Consider the following 26575-nt stretch of genomic DNA (forward strand, 5'->3'; position numbering starts at 1 on the left):
GAGTAAAAACAATTCCAAATGGCATGTTACAATAACTAACTGAAACATGTTAGGCCTATCTCCTTTTATTAAAAAAATGAATAATCTGTGTTGTGTGTAAGTGTTGTGGCGCCCCCTGTCTCTCACACGGTAATTGCAAAAAGTTGGGTGTAAGTTCTGCTGTTATTATTCCTCTCCATTTTGGTGTCGATTTATAAAAATGTTAGCGAGTAGCCATAATATCAGACAGAGACTGCAGAGTTCTTGTGATTTCATTCTGAAAGTATTACTAAAATGGGCACAAGCAATCACACATTTTGTTTAGTCTTTTTAAGGAGTTTGAGTCCTTGGGAGATTATATGCCCTTGCAAATGTTTGTTGTTAAAAAGCATATTCAGCTGCAATTCAGTCTTTGGATTTGAGTTTAAGTGTTGAGTAAGTAGTGGAAAATGATATGACATATTTGTAGTAAACTTACCAAGTCATCTTTTAAATACACAGGGCTGCATGGGGAACATTTTTTGTATATCTTGAATAGCTAGGTCTAAAAAATAATGGGTGAAATGTAGCGCTGTCTACCATTTACATCGTCAGTTGTAAACAACTGAACTGCTCTGGGGTACATGGAATTGAATGTAGTGGAATGAGTAAATCTGCCTGACAATAGGAAACTTTCATATTAGGCCTAAGCTGATGCCAGACAAGACAGTGCCTTTCCTGCAGATAAAGGTGGCTTTAGGGTTTAGAAAACGGTCAGTGGGATTCCCACTAGTCAAATAGTGTGGGGATTAAAAAGTCTGCAAAGAGCTGCTTTTCTTGCAGATTATGCACAATCTGTCCTCAGTAACAGAGACACATATTCACACGACACAAGAGCAGTATTAACTAAGAGCCTTATGAATTCAAGAGCAGTGATCAACAGCCTTCTACTTCAGGATCAGTTTGAAATGTGTTCATACCTCCTTCAAATCTTAATCAACTCCAACTAGAGGATGCGAAGAGATGAAACAGCATGAGATGGTGTCAATCAGTCTGAATAAAAATCCTCCAGAGTACTGCACTGCTGCTAAATGTATGAGGTTTTTAGAAGGAACCTTACAATAATGAGAATCCCATAACTATTTACTTTAATGCATATGATAATCATATAGATGGGGATATTTTATGGATTTATGTTGTGACTTCGTGGCAAAAGATCATCTGCAACAATTTAAGGAAAGGTATACAGGATAGATGTGAGACCAGCAATACTGGTAGTATTAGAGACCGCTGTACTGATGAGAAGACAGGAGGCAGAGCAGAGATGTTGAGATTTTCTTTGGGACTGACAGGGATGGACAGGATTAGGAGAAAGTATATAAGAGGGACCGCTCAGGTTGGACGTTTTGGGGACAAAGTGAGAGAATCCAGATTGAGACAGTTCAGACAACTGCAGAGGAGGGATAGTGAATACGCTGATAGACAGATGATGAAGATGGAGCAACTAAGCAGGAGGCAAAGAGGAAGAACAGAGGAGATTTATAAAAGTGGTGAAGGAGGACATGCAGGTAGAAGATGCAGGGGACAGAGTCCGATGGAAGCAGATGATTTACTGTGGCGACCCTCAAAGGGAGCAGCTGGAAGAAGTAGATTTTATGGACTTATGTGAATCTAGCCCACCTCTGCCCCTCCTATGGTAGCTGCAAAAATGCAGAAGGCCTTCACCAGAGCCAGTAGAGATGTTTCCATGACATGTCAAGTAAATATGAAGGAAGACACAATAACAAAAATGCAAATAATATTAATTTCCATAATCTAGTTTGGTGTGAATAAACAAGGCTAGATCCTGTCATGAGAAGGAGGAACATGGTTCTAATAATCAGAGTAAATGAAGTACAGCATCATTCCATTGATGTTTTACATCTACTATTGTGCTTTTTTATGGATGAGACAGAGGAATAACTGTGTGTCCTTTTGAGTCCACAATAACTGCAGAACATCCCTGCTTTCCTACTTGGACGAATAGATGTACAAATTGTACACATTATTGATATCATATTTTAAATTTCTTTTTTTTTTTAGGTACTAAAGTCTAAAAAATGATTTCCAGATTTTATTTTTATTAGTGTGGTATATGGGGAAAGGATTTTATTTGCTGCAACACAGTGATTGTTCATCAGGGGAATTGACAACATTTCTGAGTGGCAGCGTTCTACCCTATTCTCTGAAAACATGCACGGTTTTCACACTTTACTGGGTTATTTGGGAAAATGTTTTAAACAGCAGGGGTAAATAATTGCTTTGAGTGAGTTCATTCATAATGATTTTTCCATCTCCCACTTTGCAAGTAATCTTGAAAATGTAAACGTCATGCAAACAAAACTTTTTGCAAAAATGAATAGGTTTTTTGAGCTTCTCCAAATGTTCAAATGCAAAACTTCAAAATGTGCAAAAACTCACTCATGAAAACACAACTAGTATTTGTTTTGCTCAATGCAGGCTTTTTAGTTCAGGCATATTAAGTCTGGTCCACACTCAGATGTGTTTGCAGGTGACAGTAATTCACCTTAACACTGGATGCCACCAGCTATAACATGTAAAAAAGGAGAGGAGGAAGTTTGTTCTGACCTGTGCTAGAAACATGTCAGATTCCATGAGAGCGGATCTGCTCACTCACACATAAACAGCTCATTTTTTATGGTAAAGAAAACAGACACAGATAAAGATAAACTTTATAAACCTCTGAGGAGATATTCAATGTCCATCAGCTCAAGTTAAGACAAGAAAAAACAACAAAATTTGAACATGTAACCAGTGAATTATTCAGAGAAAAAGACCAACACTTGTGTGAAGACCATTTGTGGAAAAAGGTGCCATTTCATGCTCAAGATGAAATTCATAAAATAACACATAGCAGCAATAAGTAGTAAAATAAGTAGCAAGAGATACATAGTCTTGACAACAGAGCCTAAATTACTGATAGTTTATGCCATGGCTTAGACAAGTGAAATAGTTTCATAAGTGAAGTATTACAGGTTAGTCCAGTCCAGGTTTCATTTCAGATTCAGACAGGATGGATGTGCAGACTATGTATCTATATTATAAAAGCCAAGTGGCCTCTGTGTGTGTGTGTGTGTGTGTGTGTGTGTGTGTGTGTGTGTGTGTGTCTCCGGGGATTCACACACAACCTGGTGTGAGCTGCCTGCTGCAGTTTGGCATACTTATGTATTTTTGATCAAGGAAGAGACTAGTGAAATGGATGGATGGATGGATGGATGGATTGATGGATGGATGGATGGAGACCGACCAACCGACTGACCAACTGACCAACTGACCAATAGATAGATAGATAGATAGATAGATAGATAGATATTCATTAGGTTGAAATTTGGTGACTGTGTAAAATAAAAGACAAGAGTAACACATGAAAATATATGGATTATATACTGACAACATTTAATCTGCAGTTATTGATGACATAACAGCTACAGAAAGCGTTGATATAATTGCTGCTAAAATGTAGATAAGACTACGTTTATATTGGCTGATTGGTTTAGTATGCCTTAAATGCCCAGTGATAAGTGCAGGGTGTAGATATTATTAGGTAAACACATGACCTAGCCTGAACTATGTACTACATTTGCACAATAATGAGGCTCATTGCTACATTTTACAGCATAAAACATTAAAATAAGCTATTATAACACTATAATCTTAACACTGATTCTTCTTTATGTTTAATTCATATTATTCCAATACTTTCATCATTTATTTGTTTTGTTCCTAAGTGAATTAAAATCAAATACACATTCCAACACGTCATGTTCTTTGATTCTGTAACATACAGGTTTGACCACTAGATGTCAGCCTTTACTTTGAGTATTGTGGAGATGAGCATATGCCCAGAGGACCAGATCAAAACCTGACTATATTTATAGGCTTTATTTTACACTCTGTCTTCACAGTTAATTCTTTTCAGATTGTAGCTAGGTAACTGTCTGGTGTTGTTGGTTACATTTTATTATCCTAGTAAAACCCACACTAAAATAAACACTAAAACTCTGGCGTAAGTGCTAAATTTTAGTGTTTTGTAACATTATATATGATGTAGCTTTCCTTTTAGTAGCATATTTTATTTGTTTTATTGCTTGTAAAATAAACGTTTCCACTGCACTTTGTTTTGTTCTTGTTCTTTATTATCCTTGGACTTATATCATTGTAATCATTCATATCCTTTTATAAAAAAATTAAAGTTAGACGCAAAATGTATCATCATTATTATTTTTTTGTTCAAGCTTAAAACAGCACAACAGCATACAATAGGCATGGTGTTATAGCTAACATGCACAGCACTGACGAGAATATTAAAAGACAGAGGTATTATCTCAAAAACAGTTTGCTCCCTACCATCTGTAGTTAAAGAGCAGCTCATTAGAACAGGTGAGTACATTTCAGATGTTGTACATCCTGCACAGACCGCTCCTGTTAAATGCTTCATGTCTCGAGCTGCTTTAAAGCACCTGATTATACTTAACAACTGGTTAAACGGGGAGTCTGAGTAGACTGTCAGTATTGTTGTAGATGTACAGAGAGGGCCAACCTCCCGGTCATGTGGTTGAGACAAGAAAAAACTTTAATATACTGTTTCTGATTGCATGCTCCGTGCATTCGTGTCAAACATGATCATAATCTGATAACGTGAGATAACTGTTCCATAGCAAACATCTCATGCATTTCTGTATAAGCACTGTGAAACTTTTGAATGAAATTAATTACCGAAAGAATGCAGTGACAAATTAAATTACCTCCTCCAAAGGCTGTAGCTATTTTTATGAATTCTTTTAAATGTCACAAGTCACCAAATGTATTCTACACATTCCTCTTCTGAAATATGGACATTAAGCCTGAATTAGTTTGTGTCAAAATACAGTTTGCAATGTCCTTCTCACCTTGTTAAACACTCTATACAAAGTTGACCTTTCAAAAGACTATTTTTTTTCTGCATGATGCTTTTCTGCCACAGGATCACCAAGTGTTTAGAGACATGCCTGTCACTTGGGCAGGTATTATCCCTGATTGTGGATCACATCACCAAAACACCCCTGACACAGTTTCCATGCTTGTTCTAAAGGACACGTCTGAAAAAAAGGGAAGCAACTTTTACATTTTCCTGTACTTTACAATCTCCTTAGTGACAAATGGTGTTACTCTGTCTGCTGATCTCTTCAGCAAGGTAGTTTCACATAGAAACAACCTATCTTAAAGCAGAGGTGGCTTTTAAGACAAAACCGTCATGATGTAACTGTTAAGTGAATTTAAAGAGATAAAGTGTGGTGTTTAAGTGTGAGGTTGGCAGTTGAGACAGGAACTCAGCAACCTCCCTTTCCCCTTCCCCTCAAGCAGAGTCAGGGGGTGAATGGCTGTTTGAAGCTCTCCCCCTGGGCTCCAGGGTTCTGTGGGATCCGGGTGTGCTGACACTGTTAGCACGCCTGATATGAGAGCCTGATCAAAGCTGGCTCATTCTGCCTGACCGATTTCCACAGGATTAAGGATTAGGGAGACAGGAAACTGGGAGAGGCACAGAGACAATCTGAGAGAGACAAAAAGCAATAGTGAGGGTTATGGAGTGAAAGGGATGGAGGAGTATTGCAGGGCACCAATGGACCATAAGGTATTGGTGGACCAAAAAATTACTCATAAAGTGAAACAATTTGCTAATTTGCATTAAAATGGACATGTACATTTTTTTTAGGTAAAAATTTACTTCACTTTGTGGAATGTCTACGAAGTCAAATTCTGTTATAAATTCACCCAAATTATTCTTTTTGTGCTTCAATAGTGAACTCATGAAAAACAGACAGTTGGAGTAGAGCTGCATATAGTGAGGAAATATGACCCTTTTGTTCTTAAGTAGGTGAACAGCCTGACATTTTTTGGAAAAGGAATGTGAATCTGATTTAAAAGGGAATTAAAGAATAAAAGGACATCCTTTCTGGAAAACATCTCAGCTAAGTTAAGTAAGGACTGACCAGCTGTCTTATGATACTATTATCATTAAAGCAAGTATGTGAACTAAAGGCCAAATCCAATGTATTGTGTTCAATACAGATAAAATCCTTTATTACAACATACATAATGTTACACTCTAATATAATTGATAAATTCACCACAATTGAATGTTTAATCCAGTGAATTAAATACTGACAAATCCTCTTTAGATTCATACCAAATCTATATTACAACCTATATTCATTCATACTGTTTATACTGTATAAATAGTATGACAACATCTGTAACAGTATTAATCTGTACTGTCTCACTGCACTGAAATTACTTTCTCTAATCTGAATGCTGCTGAGATTTTTTTTTCCAGTGTGGTCTTAAATTGTACAGCTAGTTGTAAAAATACTCAAGCAGGATCTAGTAAGTTTAATCTAATGCAAAATCAGGGCCGTGTGATATAACAACGCAAATTATCTATATTATAAAAGCCAAGTGGCCTCTGTGTGCGTCTGTGTGTGTGTCCGGGGATTCACACAAAATCCGGAAAGTGTTGACTGCTGCAGTTTGGCATACTTACGTGTTTTTGGTCAAGGAACAGACTAGCGAAAATGGCAAGTTGATATGACCAGTATTTTAGGAGATATTAGTAATTTTGGAAAACAATAGCCTTACAATCATATTGCTATGGCCAGAAGGCTTTGATGGTGACTGCTGGACAAATGCGGTACAGCATGCACAAATACACAACAGCATAAAAATGACCACATCTAGAACCCATGGATCCCCACTGGTCAATGCGCTAGTATGGCCTTACAATCATATTGCTATGGCCAGAAGGCTTTGATGGTGACTGCTGGACAAATGCGGTACAGCATGCACAAATACACAACAGCATAAAAATGACCACATCTAGAACCCGTGGATCCCCACTGGTCAATGCGCTTAGTATGGCGATAAAAAATGTTTCGTATTATACTCTGTGTTTTCTGGAGTAATAAATCATTATTCTCATTCTTACATACTCTCACAACAATATCTGGATGATGCTTTGTGGATACAGATAGGAAATGTGCATGAAAGCAACACAAGCAAACACAGGGCAGTGTGAATGTAACACAGAATAAGATTACTCTGAAAAAGAGAAGGACTCAGTTGAGAGAAAACAAGGGGCTTGTATGTTGAAGACTGGCTACTGCTTACACATGGACATGGTACGAGTATGAAAAGTCTGACTACAAAACTTAAACCGTATCAAATTAAATTGCAGCCGGTCCCCACCACAGACATGAACACCACTAAGCTCCTTTACCACAATGTCAAGGATTAATGACCTTTTTGTATTTTATACTTTCAGAATTTATTACATGCTTAAATGAAAATTGCACAAAGGCTCTACATTTGTAGAGTAAGTCATGTTTTTATTTATCAGGTACATCATTTTACCATGAGGTCATTTTACAGAAAATGTGACATCCTGATAAGATCATTATCTGGACATGAAATTTCAGATATTGCAATAATTGCTTTGTAAGAGTCAGGATGCACTTCAGTGGTCAATTGCATGTATGAACCAGGAGATATTTCTCCATATGATGTTGACAGGTAGATTCAATCGTCACAGCTTTGACATTTGAAGGTGAAATGTCAACAACAGCTATTGAGCATAAATGGAAAGACTGACCCAGTTTACAGCAAAGCTCTTGAACATAACACCTTGTCTAAACAGGTACTTTCTTTGCTTTATTTTTTTTTTTTTTTTTGTCAGTATGCCCAACACAGTCTTGAAAGTGTCATCTTCTTTAGAGTCAGATCACCTATATTTGACTATTTGTCAGATGCAAATGTGATTTTTTTATGGCAGATGTCAGATTCTTTCAAACATACATGATTTTATTGTACTACTTTGTTACTTTTGTAAGACTTTAAGTTGTTCACTGTAATAGATTAAATGTCTGTCAAAGTGAATAATGGTATTCGCTGAATGGGTTAATAGCGTTAAAGAGATGTAGTGAGGAAGAAAGTGACAGGGAGAAAGAATGGGGACAATACACCACCTGCCTTCCAGACCAGATTAAAAGGACTGGATGAAAGATCAGGGAGGGGAGAGGAAAAGTTAGCCCATACCGCACCAGATGTGCACTTCAACTGGCTTACAGCTGATTAATTATCTCACAGTTTATGACACCAGGGTTTATGTCCAGACAATCACATTTCATTACACACCTTACACACCCTGCGAAATCTGATCTGGGGATTTTTTTGCTGTTGGACAGTGTGTGTGTGTGTGTATTTGTGTGTGTCAGGAGAAAGGGAGGCATCTCTTTACATGCTGGTGGCACCCATAATGACAAAGCGATAACTCACATCATGCTCCGTCTCTGTGATTATTCCTATATGTTCCTGTGTGCTCAAGTATGTGTTCTCTGTAGCGGCTGTTGATAAAACAGATTCTTTTGTTACTGTTGTTGTTCTCAGAATTTAACCAGAAGTGGAAGAAGCACATGAAAGGAACCACCCAATTACACCCAGTGGCATGCTGCCTCATTTGCCCAAGCCTCTATCAATTCTTGGTTATAGCCAATAGCAATAAAGGAAGTAGCCCCACTGTCACAGAAACAGTTGGCACGGAAACAGCACATTACACCATCGTCCAATCCCCCTCCCATTCTTCTGTCGTCATTTCTGCCCTTCCCTCCCCTCCCTTTCTCTCCTCTCCAGTCCCCTCCTCTTCTCTCTCTCCCTATCTTGTATGTTTTTTCAGTCATCAATGAAATTACAACCAATCTTGCTGCTGGCCTAACAAGTGTATAATACCTCAAGAAACACATCTGCTCACTGTATCACTTCTATTGTGGTTAGTAGGGCTTCTTAATGGCAAGTGTATATTTTATTATTACAGCATAAAATAAATATAGAGTGGATGGTGTGGCTGTAGCTGCTCCATCAGAGCCTGTTTTTCCCCCTCTCCCTGTTACTCTCATGATTTAATCCTGACCATTTCCCCCTTCTCTCTCTATCCCTGCTGACTCCTCCCTCCATTTCTGTTCTGCACTCCCTCTCTCTGCCTCTCTGTCTCTGACACACTCAAACACACGCACACATATATACACGCCCTCCACCCCCATCGCTGCAGTGTCTCAACTGCCTTGAAGCAAATAAGAGAGGATATAGAACACAGACGTTAATAAGACAGAGAAAGAGGGCACTGAAAAGACAGAGATGTACATGTTTGTGTGTGTGACCCTGTGAATATGAAGAAGATATGAAGATGAAGCAGCAGGACTAAAGGTGGATTGCACAGAGCCTTCTCTCTCTGCAAGGGCTTGTCTGCAGTATCCTTTGTAAATGGATGCTGGCTTGTGAACACGGTAAGCCTGACTACTCTCAGACACACGTACACACAGCGCTTTTTTTTTTTCGGTAATCACCCCAAGGCTGGCCTGCTTTGGACACAGAGAAGGAACGGGATGCTATTTCATTACAGCCATTCTGTGGAGGGAGAGAGTGTTTTCCTGATAAAATGGGGAAAGTGATGTTCAGAGATGGCACCAAGGCAGGCTGCCTGTCCAGTCCCCTCCTCCACCCTGCTAGCTCTGTGCCAATGGACGGTGCTATCTTGTGCTTGCAATTTGACTCATCATCTCCCTAGTGCATCCTTGCTTCTTACAGATGGCTTTTATCTTGAATGTGGTGCTTAATTCAAATAATTACACTATGTAGGACAAGTGGAGGATGCATCAAAGGTATGTGAGCATTTGCGTCTGTGGCTCTGTGGTGTATCCAGGCCGTAAGCTATGAAATGGAAATGAGAGAGTAAAAGCACCATCACACACGATCAGGTGTTCAGTACTTACGGCTGGCTTTACGAGACATTGAATGTGAATGTGCAGTGGGAGATGTACAAATCCCACAGAGCTCGGCACTGCAGGCACTGGGATAAGCAGACAAATTTGTGGTCCATCAGGAGAAAGGGAACATTTTAGGATTTAACAGAGGAGATTGTTGTCTGCTGTTCTGTGAGGAAATTTATATCGACACTGAAATAACAATCAGACCAGGATTTATTTGGTCTATTTGTGTCTGGCAGGCTGTGTCTGTTTCTAAATCTTAAAAAACGATAAGGGGGGAAGAGGGAGAGAGTGGAGCACGTTCATTACTCAGCAGCCAGAACAGGATGATTTGTGACATTTTCTGTCTCAACAATCCTTCATATGTTTGACAGAGCATTAGTGTGTTTTTTTTCTTTTTTTCAATGGGGTTTTGGGACCAGTTGTGTAGCATCAAGAGGGCATGTGTATTAGTGTGTACTGTATGTGTGTTTGTGTTTCAGGCTCAAGAGAGTGAGAGAGAGAGAGGGAGAGAAAATGAGAGAGAAGTAGTGCAGGGAGGGGTCGAGGGGCTGGGGGGTTTAACAGTAGGGAGGCAGATGGGGCAGAGGGGCGGAGGTTGATGCAGCAGAGAGCAGGAGAGAGAAAGAAGGAAAGAGAAGATTTGGAACAGATTGGATGACAGAGAGGGGGAAAGACTGATAATTTTTTATGGTGGTAGAAAGCCAGCGCATTTCAGAGCATGTGACACAGAAAGAATGTGTGTGTGTGTGTGTGTGTGTGTGTGTGTGTGTGTGTGTGTGTGTGTGATAGATCCATCGGCAGTGGCTCACACTGAGGCCTTCAGACATCTGTGAGCTAAAGCAAAAATGGTGGATAAATTGCATGAGTAGTGATGCAAACTGGTTCAGGGATATTACAATGATAGTTACCAATCTCCCAACAACCAGTGCCCAATTTGTTGGAAAGAAGAAAAAAGCAGATGGAGATCTCAACTCCTGTCATAGTTTGACGCTTATAGTTTGTGATGAGTCTTTAACGGTATAAGCTGATTGTGTTGTATCCAAATTACAAAAAAGTACATTCCTTGAATGGGAGGAGCCATTTTCCACATGTCAGTAAATGACTGTAAATGCAGAGTGAACTGATGTTATTAGAGTCAATCTAATATTGGTTTCATTAAAGCTTTAAATTGTCTGAGCTGCAAAACAAGTGGTAACTAGACTCTTACTTCTTCACGATCACAAGAGTGTCATGTTGCTGTCAGTTATCAGCAGGAAATGGACTGCAGGCAATATCTACCAAATCAGAATTAGTTGCACATCTTAGCGTCTTAGAGTCTTTGATCGTTTTGTCAAGTTGTGTTCGTGTTCTTCTCTCAAAATCTACTACTACATTCTCACTCACTGGGTGGTTTCACTGGTAAGACAAACCAAGGACTCATTCACTTGGACAAAAGCTCTAATGAGCCTTGCAATCTGAGCTGACATCTGAATCATCTTTTCATTTAAGCTGCAAAATGTTCCCTTCCTCTCAGCAACATGTTAAAGGCTGCAGATGGGTTTGGCTCTAAAATGATGGAGGAGGTCTAGTGTGAAGTATACAGGTTAATTGGCTTCTCCATCATGTTCCTCACACAAAACGTATCGAAATTGGACAAAAGTCTTTCACACAATGTTTGTACATAATGTGAAATGAGTGGGTTTTTCTAAGTGGAAAGCAAAAACCAGTAAACTCCACATCAAATGAAGCATAAAACTTGTAAACCTGCACTGCATCAACAGCCACAGATTTATTCTCTATTTTTTAAATGGTCGGTCATGGTATGCTGCCATTCATGTGACCTGTATGCATATAAAAACAAGAGCAATACTGTGACAAAACCTATGCTGAGTTGACCTCCTTCCATGTCTTCTGTTACTTGCTACATCCACACCGCCGGGTGACATAATGGCAGGGGACAGGAGGGACAGACTTGGTTTTAAAGTGACAGACGCTGTTAAGGTACCAGGTTTTGCACTGAGGAGGCCAATGTCCTGGTCCAGTGCAATTTTAGACATCTTTAGCCTCGCGGGTGAGTAGACCACCTACCTGGACAATTAAACACAAGTTTTTTACAGTTGAGAGTGAAGGAGATAAGTATAGTTCCCTGGGCAGTCTACTTAATACAATTACGAATCTAAAATTTCACTTAGCTGCTAGAGAAAGAGTCACAGAATTACCACGTAACTGGTGTACATTTGATTTTATCAGCTCTGAAAATTAGCATTAAATTTGAATTTTAAACGCACTAAAGTAATACAATAGTCTGTTCTGTAAATGTGTGTCCTTAAAAGACAGTTGCTTTGTCATTCTGTATGTTCATACAGGGCTTTGCTTGGATTCAGCTGGCTCAGCACTTGTGTTTGTTTTGGGTCTTTAATCCTTGCCAGGTACTGGGGCAGAGTGTCATCTCTAACAAACAGCTGTAAGACATTGTTTGGCAGCCATTACTTGTGGACAGGGACTAAAGACATTGAAGGTACTAATAAATTACTTAACGGTAAAGCATAAGCGAGGAAGGCTGTCAGGGGAATCAAACCAAAATCACAGGGCGGGGCTCTGTGAATGAGTGAGGCTTAGGTTATCTTTTTGATGTTACATAAAACAACATCAGCTCAATTCACTCCTCTCTTTCTCTTTGCTCTCCTTTCTAATCTTTGCTGGTAGTCAGACACAGGGGCCTGTCTGTTTTCCTGAGGCCGGCTAGTGAGAGGGCCTTCCTTGCAGCACTCAAATCTGAGGGGGCAGAGCAGAGGGGACTAACAGAGCAACTTTGTGTTCCATTGCACACACATAACAGCGGTCATATGACAACAAGGAGGTGGTGGAACGGGAGGGGGATGATGAGGGAGTGCTATAGCAGCCTACTACCCGCTGATGAGGGGAGTTGGTCTGTGTTGAAAGAAATGGACAGGGTCTGTGTACGTATGCCTCAATGCACACCGTGCTGAGTTGCAGCATGTATTTCTGCAGGTTTTTGGAATACAACAACGTCAAAGCTGATAGCAGAACAATTTGTTTGCTATAACAAGGATTAGCAGGAATGATTTTCCAACACTTCTCAGTGAAGTGTTGCTGGTGGTGCATGCCAGCTATCACCAGAAAAAAAACAAAAGTGTTGCTATTGTACTTTTCGCAAACCAAAGATGCATATGATCTAGAAATGTATATGAATAATTGATTAGTTGATTAGTGAAAACGAAAAGGACAGCACATACATTTTTTCAAGGGCTGACTTTTTATTTTGGGTGGGGGTGGGAGGAGATTTTTTTTACTACAAAGAGACACAGAATCGACCTTTATGGCTCTGTTTCTGTCTGCATTCTGCATATGTTGAACGTAGTCTGGAAAAAAAAATGTCTGAAGTATATTAACAAATGTAATGATATATTTGTGGTTAACCCACTCTTTAGATGGTCAGTATTTTTTATTATTATCATTTTGGTTTTGGTGGAGCACATATGTTACCAATGACCTCAAGACTAATTGACTAAATTGGTTTTGATTATTCATCTTTGAAAAGTAATTAAAATGCCCATCCCTACGATAATCACAGTGTTTGTCAGCCAAAAACACATTTCATACCATAGTTTTTAGATTGCTGTATGCCTACGAGAATAATAACAATAATTATCTCATTAAGTTTTTAATCCCTGCAATTGTACTTGTGATGACATATATTCTTTTTTTGAAATTGCTTTGTTTACACTGACTACATGTTGAGTATTGAGTTAAAATTCTATGAAATATGTTTTTTTGTTTGCTTTAATAGCACATGTTAATACTGAAAGATATCTTATTATGGTTGAACATTTTATTGCTAGATTGTTCTTAAATGCTTATCATATTCTGACTATGAAGAGTAGATCAAAACCACAAATAAGTGTCTTCAACTATCACTCAGTACAAAAAAACACTGACATTTATCATTCATATCAGCTGACAAGACCAACCCATCCTATAATGTGATGTAATGTAAATGTAATGTAAATGTGTATAAAATGTATTTTAATATTTTAATGTATTAAACTATCTTAGGAGGGAAAGAACTTGGTTAAGGCTAGGGACATTGGACCCTTCGAAAAATCTTAAAATGCCTGAGAAAAAAAAGGAGATTAAAACCAATTTGTTTAGTAATATTAAAACCAAACCACAGTCCATAACACATGACTTTTATTGCCTAAATCTGAAAAATCAGTTCCAGTCAAGATGGGAGCTAGATTTGTAAATCCAACATTGATCCCAAACATATGAAATGTATTTTTGGCTCCAGTATGCTAACATTATACACTTGCAGGGTGTTGAATGTCAATTACTTCTCCGATTTCTGTTTTGACTTGCAGGCCTCCTTTTTGCTTTGAACATAAAGCTTTTGCATTGAATATTAGAGTAAAATAGCAAGTATTGTGCTGCTGAAGAGAAGTCTGTGTTGATTTCCAGTTACGTGTTTCATGTTTAACACGCTGTATTGGTGCCTTCCTCTGCTTGAACAGGTGACATTTTCTCACATCTCATATTTTTTAATTATCTGTGCTCATATGTCCCTCTTCTCCAGACACATTCATCTGGTAAACACAGTACAGTAAAATGTTCTGGCAATTTTCTCAGGCTTGACAATTCAGGAAGATTACCTGTAAGTGGGAGACAGATCTTTTTAATTTATCATTTGCTGTAAATAGTGTGAAATTGTAACATATAGTTTATATATGATTCATTTATATAGTTCGGTGTATGTCTTAGTAGTCTATGGCCCTATATGTGTGATATTCTTGCATTTGCAGCAGTGTGAAATATTTTTCATTTTCCTGTTCTACTTATCAAATCACTCACTGCAGATAATGGCTGTGGGTTGTATAAGCCTGAACACGTCCGTTACCCACAATTTCCTTCTGTTACAAAGAGCAATCGGCAATCTGTATTATCTGGCATGACCCAAAGGAATATTATGTTCTGGTGAGCGTTTGAGTGTAGATTGGGATGCTTTTAGTGCTACACTAAACTGTTTTGATCACTGTGACACTGTACAAAACTCTTTACAAAACAATGAAAAGAAAAAAAAAAAAAACACTTTTATTTCTGGCCAAAAGACTGACACATGCACTCACAGCTGCATGTACACCAGTGCACACACTTCACTGTCCACCTTGTGCCATCTTATCCTTTCACATCAGACAGCCTACCCATAGCTCAGCCTGTGCACAAACATGCCATTGTCATCACTGGCTGGCCTTGTGACTCAGTGTGACCCGCTGGATTGAAGAAGGGGGAACACAGCCATTGAGATCAGGAACGTTAAACAGAGCATTATCACGAAAAAGCATCTAGCATACAGAGACCTCACCCCCAGCCTATCTCCACCCTCTAAACAGCCCACTGTTTTGGGGGAGTAGAAACAAGAACACTGCCCACCATTGTTTTCAATAATGAATGAGTAGTGTCCTCATGTGTACAGTATACAAGCATCTTTCTCTGAAGTCCCCACTGGGACAGCAATCAGGAAGTGATAACACGAAATGTTGAACAAACAATTGTGAGAACTAAAAATTATGCCCAGACTCGAAAATATGATGTTTGAATGACACATGTAGAGATATTTGTTCTTTCTAAGGCAGTCAGTAGACTTCTTAAAGATGGAATTATCTTCAAACTGTTTATTAGTCATACTGGAAATGATGTTCTGAGCCATGTTTACCTTCTCGACTACTGAATAAAACACCAGGCTTTAGGTAAATGAAGAGATAAAAGTCTAGACATCTTCAACATACTTAGGCAAAAGTCAAACGGGCTTTGTTATCGCTAAGTTCAACAAATAAGCCTCAGATGCTCATTTACCGTACACACAACATAGATTAAAATAGCTGAAAGAACTATTGCTTCACCTGGGACAAAAATAGATTCAGTGTATCCACCTAAAATAAGATTTTGCTATTAGACACCATTATAAAGAAACACCAGAAACAACTCACTGTATTTTAATCCTAATTTGGAATAGCTGCCACTGTAGTTTTTCAATGTTTAGATGGCTCATCAGGAATAGATACAATTTTCTAAAATAAAAAAAGGCCAAGCATGTTTATTCAGTTCTTTAAGGATCAAATGGTCTAGCATAAATAGGCACAAGCGATGAATGAAGATCGCTCTGTCTGCAACCTACATCTCATATGATTCTGACGTAGAATGGGCTGACCACAAAGCTCTGACTCATCACATAAAAGCCGACCATCTGATTTGGAATACTTCATTTATTTGCTTCAACTCGGACATGCAGTAAAGCAGCTTTACCATAGAATTTGTGACTTGTTAATAGAAACAACACAGTGTATATTTCAGAGACATCACATGATATGATGTTATCTGCTGAATCTGTGTTGCAACTGGCATTGGGGTGACATTGATCTATCGCTGGGCTGCTAGAAGCATGAAATTGACTGTCTGCTTTTTGTCCTAGATTCCACAGTGTTATAGTTATGGCATATTTACTCTATGAGAGCCACATAAAAAGCATTTACTCTAGTACTATACAGATTACTCACCTATAATTAAAAGCTGCCTTTTATTCTTTGGCAAGTAAGAAGCACATTAATTCAACACATTTAATTTTTGATTATGCATGTATTTTATTTCAATATCAATAAAGAAATCAATCAGTGATGAAAAACTGTTGATTCTAGTCAATGATCTTTTAATTGCAAATTGGGACAAAACATCTACCCCATTAGAAAGAAGATTCTTATTTTAAGCATGAAGTAACTTCATAAAAATTGTGTAGTAACAAGCATTATCAAGCTGATGGAGAGCCTTTTTTTAACCTTTTAACCTTTCTTTTTAATGTGTTTACACACAATCATTTAAGTTTGCCAAAAGAATTTTCAACAGATAAAGATCAGTATCTGTGACATGGTGAGACACACTGTACCTTATCAGGAAGTCTTGCTATATGTTAGCTGGCAGATGTACAAATTCATGGAAAATTTGCCAGACTGGTAACATGTCTTATGTGCTTTCAGGTAGCAGATCTGATCTAATACTCAGTTTACACTTGAGGCAGCAGGCCTGTGCAAAATGTATCTGGGCCACAAACAAGAAAGACAGATAATAATATTCATACATGTTTTTAATTGTGTTACATAACTAGATTTATCTCTCCTGAATATTCTGTCTGAGGTCTTGTCTTTAAAATATTTCATTTTTCCGCAAAGATTATTTAAATGTAATATACTTTTTTCAGATCAATGAAGCTAGTTTTTTTACCAACATGGTAGTGACACAAAAGTTCCCATTAAGCCTTTTGAGTGATAAGAAATGGTTTATCTGGTCATCTAACCTGATCTGGATCAGACCTGCAGACACTGAAAGGCTGCAAAAGTTAGGTTATGTCATGCATGGTGTGTAAATGGTAAAAATATGACAAACATGGGATGCAATTCAATTCAACACCAAATACAGCATCAAAAATGAGACTGTTCAGGCCATGCTCATTTTTCAAGCATATAAGCAAATGAAAACCATGCATTTTTCTGTGGGATCCTGTTAAAATATTTTCTTGGTATCTGAAGTCCAAAGTAGCTACAGTAAGCAAGTGTGTTTGAGCCTCCCTGGTCATTACAAGACTTCATCTGTGTCATGTGTAGCCCATTAAGATGTTGTGGTCCACATTTACTCCTTAGATTAAAGCCGCATGTCTTCAATCCATTAAAGACTTTCTTTAGAAATAAAAGCAAAAATTAAAGATAAATAGATTTTAAATGAATCTAATCATGGTTGCACTACAATCTAACTATAATTATAGCAGTATATCAGTCACAAACCAATAGCAAATTTTCTGGGGCGTTTTAAAGTTTCAAAACTGCTAGCTAGTCACAAGCCTATAAGGTCACAGTGTCTTACTAAAAGTCAAAAGCTGCCAGAACCCTTCTGCTTCTGATATTTAAAACCACAGGAAAACAGTCTCTATACTTTACTGTTTTGTTACTGAACAGCCAATGAGTATTTACGTTCAACCATAACCTGTCACAGGTGTCATTCTATTTTTAATGAGGCACACTAATATGACTTTAAAACCAGTATTTTCATAAAGCATGTCATCTGTTGTTTATAGTTTTTGCAGCTTCAGATGACATTCTGATAGTGCTTGTGTCAAATGTCAACAGTGTCATTGAAATTCTCAGAGAAAATGCTAACGTCCATGGAAATGCCATTAAACTTAGAGCAGATGTGTTGTGGTTAAAATCTGAGTGGATTCTTTGGAGCAGGTTGGAAGCTCTACAAACTTTTGAATATCTCTCTGATTTGTCACTACACACTGATCTACTCAACTGCATTTTCAGTATTTTATTTCATTGTCATGTAAATCAGTATTTGTGATGTTTCTCTTTAGCCTGATCTACCCCAGCACATTTCAAATCATTGCCCTGTGTGGAGCAATGCCAACAATCATGTCTATCCGAAAGAGGATTATTAGACCTCGACATCCGTTTACCAGATTTTCTGTTATATATGCCGTCATCAGGGATTAAAGCTTTCCGTGTCCCAAACCAACAAAATCAACTGTTGCTCAAACCTGCTTTTAGAGTTCTGTAAAACTTATAAAAATGCAATCTTCTCTGTGACCTTGTGGTGACTACATAAGCTGTAAATGACAACAGTACGTGAGGAGAGCATGCCTATTGATCACCTCAGATTTTCTTACTAATGCATTGCTTGTTCGCAGCCTCTGTGGCATCTCATAAATTAATAATGTCTCTTGCACAGCCTATTGTCTCACTTAGAGACCTTCTTTGTTTGGATAGACAGTCTGTCCCTGGACATTCACAAAGCTGCTTTTTCTTTCCTGTTGTTTTCTATACACACCATTGTCTTTCAAGCCACAGTTTGTTTTTTATATTGTTAGTCTTGACAGCCACAGAGCTCATCAATATCTGACAAAGGCAAAGGTTTGATCACTGTTTTCCATTTATTGCTTAATCTTGACATATTAGCAGGACTTAGAACAGATTTGGGGATTAGTTACCATTTAACTCCCGAGGGTTTAGCATTTTATTGGAAAAATCATTTTGTCAGATTCCACTAAGGCTCTGTCATTGAATACGGACACTGACCAGACAGTCTTTAGTCTTCACTAACCTCTTTTTGTCAGGCAGCCATGAGAAAGCCAGTCAGAGTCCAGAAGAAACCTTCCTTCAAGCCACAAAAACAGCTGCCTTTAGATAAGAAAACACAGTGCAGCTGATCATAAGGCATGTGAGATGTTTTCCTCTGTGTGCATTCACTGTACATTAATTTGCTTCAGGGTGCCTAACTAGTGAAATATGTTTTTATATAATGAAAATGTCCATCAGTATTACAGAGATTGCCTTGCGCTAGCTGCATTTATTTATATAATAGGTTTATGGCACAATGCAATCCACTGTAGTAACAATTAATAATGATGGTAAGACAATTTGTTCAGTAGGCCTAATAAGCCACCGGCCATATAGATCAGAATTGCTCTACACAGTCATCACACAGTCACATTTTTTGGACTACACGGTTTTCTCAGACATCACTATTAAATGTGAATGTTTACATGGTAAAGGCAGCACAAGTCATATTCTACATATGGGTGGCAGAAACTCCAAATTAATGGACAAGTTTATGTGTTTTCCCACGTTAAACTGTAAAGGAGACTTATTATAAAATGTGTAATGGCAACATATATTTTTTCCAAAGGTGTATAGATTTCCTTTGACTTAATGTGCATTGTAATAGGTAATATGGGCAGATGTTTTAATAAGGTAACTGGATACAGACAGAAACTGCTATCAGACTCTAAATTAACTATCTTGTTGTTGCAGATACTGTTTCAGAAATTATCCTTTACAGAGCAAAGCTCACCTAACCGGACATATTGGTTACAGCTGAGTGTTAAACATTAATGTTTTTTTTTTTCCACTTGCCAAGTTGGACAAGTGGGTCAGAAATTTACTTTCCCATTTTTACTTGTCCCCAAACAAAGTAATTTATTTATTAGTGTTATCAAACGACAAAAAACACCAAAGTTAATAGTACAACAACTCATTTGAGCTTCACCTCATAAACATCTGTAGGATCTTCTTTGTGAAAGTCCAGTCGGTGCCATGGATGTGTAATTCTCAACAAAGATGAAACAGGAGGGAGACGTCCCACTCCTTATGTACTTCCATCATCAACTCTGTAAAAAATCATTGTAATTTAATCTTTCCTCCTGCAAGCAAATCAGACAAGCACGTTTCTAGGTTTACTAGCATGACGTGGCATTTCATTTGCTTTGGGCAATCCTTATTGTTGAGGTTGCAGCTCCTCACACAAAGTCAAGGTAATGTGATATCAGCCAATTAAAGCAGCAGGAAGCAGAAATCACAGGAAAAACACCAGAATTTGAACATACAGACCAGCAGGTCTTTCCTTCTTCCATCTAAATCAAGACACATAATACAAAGTCTGATGATGTGCTTTCATACCGCTACAGAAAAATGAAGCCAAAATATCATGGTTCCAGGAGCTGCCCTGTTGCTTTTGGGATGATCCATAGAATATAGCAGTGAAAACTTGGCAAATAAACACGTGTACCACAAAACTGACTCCTTAAAATCTTCAAATCAAAACCTTTCATGATGGGGTACATTTTCGAGAGTGCGAAAATAGAAGTGGGAGACATCTAGTGTCCTTTCTGACCACCTGAATTACAATATATCATGAGGTAATTATAGAATTCTTTGCTAACTGATGCTAAAACACTAATGTGTACTGTGTCTACAATTGCCATTCAGTCTGTAATTACATCAGCTTTTGAAAATCCACTATAGGTCAACCTGTTTGTCTCCAGGATACTATAGCAGTCGTTAACCTGCTATGTTTCTGGCTTTAGTTAGTTAGCCTGTATATGGGTACTGGTTAAGTGGTCCATGAATGGAAATATACTTGGTTGCTGTTATTTGTCTTCCTGTTCCCAGCAGGTTTATTCTGTCTGAAACACCTAATCCAATCCACCATTCGATACTTCTTGAAATGCAAGCCTTGCAGCAGTGACACACACACCTGCATGCCTCATTCATAAACCATAACAAGGTAACTAAAAGAACACCTGCGCCTTTCACCTTTCCTTTACACTTTTCCTTTCCATTCATAAAACATATACGTTTCCTTTAATTGTTCTTTGTCTTAACAGTATCTCTGTGAGACAGATGGCTACCTCTGCACTCTACATCATTGCACCACTTCACTACTCTATCACCTGAACTTGCTCTATTATTCTGCTGACATTATATATGCGTTTTGATTTAAATCACTCTTTAGTAGCACACTGATGCATAATAGATTTAACACGCTTGTGCAACTTTATATAGCCACTATAGGGAGTGCTGTTCTATATATACTTAACAATGACTGAATGCAGTGACCTAGAAAATGAAGTTAGATATCAACATTCACCTGACGATGTGATGATCACCAAATCATCTGTTATTCCCTCTTTTGTGTATTTTTTTTTTAAATGACTCTGAATACTACCTGGATCCAAACAATAGTTATTTAACTAAAGATATTATGGCTCTCTCAAACTCTGTGGTATGTAAATGCAGAACTGATTCACTCAAACAATGCTTTGTTTTGTCATTAGAAGATTTCTACATTATATTTTTGTATCTTCTCAATATCTGTAGATAATATTGTAGATGTCTGTTAACATTAAGTTTTGTGCCTAACCACTTACATTTGTCTCATAAAAAATTACTATAACTCAGTCTAACGCGATTTGTCAAAAAGTAATTTAGACATTTTTTTGTAATCACATCATATTTATTAAAAGATCATTGCTGAAAACATGTGAAAAGACTGTGATTACATACTACTGAATGGTTGAGTTGTGTGGAACTGTTTTTCATAAAAAGTTCAGGGTTTTTGGCTAGGCTTGATGACTCACTTGAGCTAAATTCAACATGACCCCTCCCCAAATACTATACTGTTCTAAAGTAGAGCGTATTAGCATCAGTGGTTGACTTGATTGTGAGTCACTACCGTGCTTGTACAGCTGTCTTACTAGAACTGGATGCCAGATTCCAAAATGGCAATCACTTCCATCAGTTAAGGTGTTCACTGGTGGATAGGCCAAAACATTTCTGGCTTCCAGATTTGATGTTATATGCGGCCCTGTTCCCATGTGGACATACAAAAACTCCCATATTCTAAAAACTGACAAATATAATGCTCAATAACCTTTTTTCAATAGTATGTGACCAGTTATCAGTTTTATTTTTTGGGCCAGAGGAGATTCTTACACTGCACTACCACTACAGACCACTGGGAGAAGACAACCATGCTCACTAGCGACCACTGCTCTGAAGTGGATTCTGGCTCTGACACCTACAATGTATATAGCTGAACAAGTCCAACAAAGCTGCTAAACAGAGCAGTGATTTTTCAGGTCATAGCCGTCTTAGACACTTTAGAGATGTTGCATCTTTACTATGACTGAGTGGTTGCTGAGCCTTCATTGGACATGCCTCCGCATTTCCTAATTCTGAAATCTATACATTTGTTGATTTTTTCTTTTAAAATGATTTTAGTTTGGCTGGATAGTTAAAAAATCTCTCTATGGTGTGACAAACTCAAAACCGTTATTTATACTCAATCTACATAGAAGGTAACAGCATTTATGTTGCTTCAACAGTCACACTAGAAGACAGAACGTTATGTAACAGAAACATCCTTTGACTACTTCAACTTGTCTGTGATAGACACTGTGATTGTAATTATTTGCAGCATGGTAAATTAATAATGGGACGTAAGCACCAGGGAGAGCCGTGGAAGGAGAGCGATGGGGGAGAGCAATGGGGGAGAGCTTGTAGGTCATGTGCAGTCATAGTTGTGAAGGAAAAGCAGTAGAGTGACAGGTCTCCTCATCCTGGCTATCGTGTTGCCTCAGTCCTGCATGATACAACAAGATGCTGGCCTCCCTCTCAAATGCCCCCATGACTCTGGCCCCACTCACTTACTCTTAAAGAGACACACCCCTTGTTCTTACTAGAGCTCTGAGTGTGATCGCATGGCTGTATTTGCAACAGTGGAGGTTGGATGCGTAAGAGGTGTGTAGAGGATATGAGTTACCAGAGCAAGTAAGTACAAAAATGAATCCTTATTTAGTAAAGGAGATGATGCATGTAATTGTCAGGAGTTCTTTACTATTGGAAGGTTTCTAAGGGTTTGAAGTTACATATTTTCATGGTTATTATTTATTAGGAACTTTGTTAATTTCATACTGCTGTGCTGCACTCTAGTTACTAGGATGTAGGTAAGCAGCAGACCACACTTTCCTCTATACCATGCAACAGCATGGAGAATGCTCTTAATAAGAATTTAATGTGATAATAATATACAGTGATTTTGCGCTGCTGGCACACTGGTTCCTTACCAATTATCTAAAGTGTTGCAACTTCAAAAAGTGCCGAACTAGCAGTGCTACATATTTCTGAAATTGCAAACATTTCACACACAGCTTTAATGTGTTTCACAGGCTCTCAAAATCAGTGATGTGCATTAACCGGTTTGGCTGGCTATGCCATTTTGAGAGGGTAGTCAGGTGCCTGAAGCCTGGAAACAATGCTCGCCACTCTGTTTGTGTTGTGATGCTTTGTTATGGCTTTGTTCTGCTCTGTTTGTCCACTCAGTCTTTTGAGGAGTAGACCTCAATCACCAGGCTCTGAGAAACGCTCTCTCTATGCGCTCCTTCTATCTGACAGGTCTGCAGAGTATACTTTTGCCAACAAAACTAGGCCACAGTATGATTTCACATTTGTTACTTAGCCAATAGCATGCAGCCTGTTTCAATGTGCATCTATTTATCACAGAATCCCACAGGCATTCACTGCTCCAAATTTGTTTTTGCTTTAAATTTATCATAAACTACAAGAGGGTATTTTATTATAAAATGAAAAGGCTACCTCTTAAAGTGTTAACTTATCAAGACAGCAGCAAAGCAAAACCAGACATACTCATAAATATTTTTTTTATCGTTTCCATGATCTTACTGTAGAACCTGCAGGATAACAACACAGATGTTGGGGCTAAAAGAGGGATCTTTAAAGCTATATGAATGCTTGAGAAGCAGCTGTTGTAGTGATATTTTTCACTATGCTACTAACACTACATTTAACCTGATGAGAAAACTGCAGGCTACACAGCCAGAGGCACCGAGTTGTACTTTGAACAGAGAAAGACACCTTTGGTCACAAGGAAACATTCATTGTACTGGGCCAGTTCCCTCGTCAAATTGTGGAGTTTACTTTCCCGAGCTTGTTTCTGTGTGTATATTTGACCTTGATTGTGTGCGTAAAGAGTGTCTGTGTGTGCGCAGTGGTGTTAAATGGGTAGGCGTGGTCGACTGAGATCGACTTTGGCACAGAGTCTATGGTAACGCAGGACTGCAGATGGGGAAAGCAGGGGTGTGTGAATGTTAGGAGCAGAAAATTAAAAATGCAGTGTACACAGAATAAGTGAGGCAGGGCAATGGTTGTATAGAAGAAGGAGAGTAAGTGTGTTGCTTGCATTGCTGAAGAAAGGTAAATTATTTCATTTGATATTTTTTATTTTCTTTTGTTAACAGTCTTTCAAAATTAGGTTATAAGAAATTGACAATTCTTTCATGTCTAACTTGCATAAAAAAACATGGGTTAACTTAACACTGGTAATAAGAAGGAACTCAGTGGCACCTGTGAGGCTCACTTATTAATATATTACACATCATTTGTTTAATCTGTACACAAACAGAACTGTACAAGGTACACAGTGTGGTTATACTGTATGTGTAAAGGCTCATTGGTAAAGAAGCCTCAGACTAGTAATAAAACTCATGGATGGCAATGCACGAAGGTAACAATAAATAGTGACAGCAAGCAAACACATTAAAAACTGTAAAGCCACAAACTTCCAACAGAACTGCTTCTATTGTCAATAATATGATAACTGTCTCCCAGCTTCATACTTATGCCCAGACGTGGAAGTGGTATCTCGTGAAAGCAAAACGAGCTAAATGATTCCTTTAATGTAGCTGTTAATTATAGGACAGAAAGTGATGAAACCACTCTAATCTGTGTTGGACCTGCTATTCATGCCTGTCTTCTCTCTCATACTTTGGCAGACTCCGAGGCCTTCAGCTGTGTGGGAGATATCGCATCACAGAAGAAGTAGAAAAGATTTTATCAAGAAGATCAAGTGAAACAGGCCAAATATTGAGCTGAAGTTGATTGTTGCAGTAGCTAAACAAGGGAGAAGCAGTGCAAGAGCCATGTGGGAGGAGAGTGAAGTGGTTTTGCTGTTCACACACACAAAGTCCAAACACTTTCTCCACTGACAAACATTATACACTCCTCAGCCCCCCTCCGCAGCTTTTCCTCAGGGGGAGTCCCTGCTATGAACCCCAGCTCCCTTGGCTTCAGCAGGCAGTCCAACCTCAGTGCCAGGCGCCGTGTGGGCATCCCACAAGTCTGGGTTCTGCCCACACAGGACTCACAGACTGCCCCTGAACAAAAAGAATGAAATACTCCTGAGTCACTCCTCTGTGTGGTGGCTCCCTTTTCTAGAGTTAAATTGGTCTGCTGTGATTTTTTTGTCTGGCACCTCTATAGAAAGCTCCACACTGTAGTGAACACCCCCCTACAACTCTGCCATACCCCACTTGGAAACCAATTTATTATAATTTGGTTCCCCATCAAGCAGAAGCACGAGTTCGTTTGTGTTTAGCACGTGGTGGAGGACCATGGGATGCCGTCAGAGCTCGGAGGAGAAGGAGGCTGCTCGGCGCTCACGGCGAATTGACCGCCATTTGCGCTCAGAGAGTCAGCGGCAGCGGCGTGAAATTAAACTTCTGTTGTTGGGCACCAGCAACTCCGGCAAGAGCACCATCGTCAAACAGATGAAGATCATTCACAGCGGAGGCTTTAATCTGGAGGCCTGCAAGGAGTACAAGCCCCTCATCCTGTACAATGCCATCGACTCTCTCACACGCATTATCCGCGCCCTCACCACTCTCAAAATCGACTTTCACAATCCTGATCGCGCCTATGATGCTGTTCAGCTCTTTGCTCTCACAGGGCCAGCTGAGAGCAAGGGAGAGATCACACCAGAATTACTAGGGGTCATGAAACGTCTGTGGGCAGATTCAGGGGTCCAGGAGTGTTTTCAACGATCCAACGAGTACCACTTAGAGGACAACACTGCCTACTACCTGAACGACCTGGACCGTATCTCTGCACCTGAGTACATCCCTACTGTAGAGGACATCCTTCGATCCCGTGACATGACCACTGGCATTGTGGAGAATAAGTTCACCTTCAAGGAGCTCACTTTCAAGATGGTAGATGTGGGTGGACAGCGCTCAGAGCGAAAGAAGTGGATCCACTGTTTTGAGGGCGTGACTGCAATCATTTTCTGTGTCGAGTTAAGCGGTTATGACCTCAAACTTTATGAGGACAACCAGACGGTAAGACAAATGTTTTTCAAAGGTCCACACACCCATGTTCCATGTGTTTCATACGACTGAATCTAAGCACATACACTGTACAAATACAGGCATGACTGTAGCAACAAAACAAACATCAGAGGAAGAACAAGGCAGGTCACGACACAGTGAGCATGGATCTTACTGATTTTCTTTCTTCGTTTTCTCTCTACTTATGAAGGGGTGAGTTTCTCACTTCCCAACAGATTCATCTGTATGGTCAAAATGCATCAAC

At 38.9% G+C, this 26575-nt stretch overlaps 1 protein-coding gene across 1 annotated transcript in view; it reads left to right on the top strand.

Annotated features, from left to right (window-relative positions):
• The first annotated feature begins 9028 nt into the window (after positions 1 to 9028).
• The window catches only part of gnaz (guanine nucleotide binding protein (G protein), alpha z polypeptide), a 29916-nt gene continuing 12369 nt past the window's right edge, over positions 9029 to 26575 (top strand). The window contains exons 1-2 of the mRNA XM_030149112.1: positions 9029 to 9329; positions 24982 to 26322. Coding sequence (XP_030004972.1) covers positions 25600 to 26322 — 723 coding nt within the window. The 5' untranslated portion in view covers positions 9029 to 9329; positions 24982 to 25599. The remainder of the gene's footprint in view (positions 9330 to 24981; positions 26323 to 26575) is intronic.

This window comes from Sphaeramia orbicularis, chromosome 12, assembly GCF_902148855.1.
Source record: "Sphaeramia orbicularis chromosome 12, fSphaOr1.1, whole genome shotgun sequence".
Lineage (NCBI taxonomy): Eukaryota > Metazoa > Chordata > Actinopteri > Kurtiformes > Apogonidae > Sphaeramia > Sphaeramia orbicularis.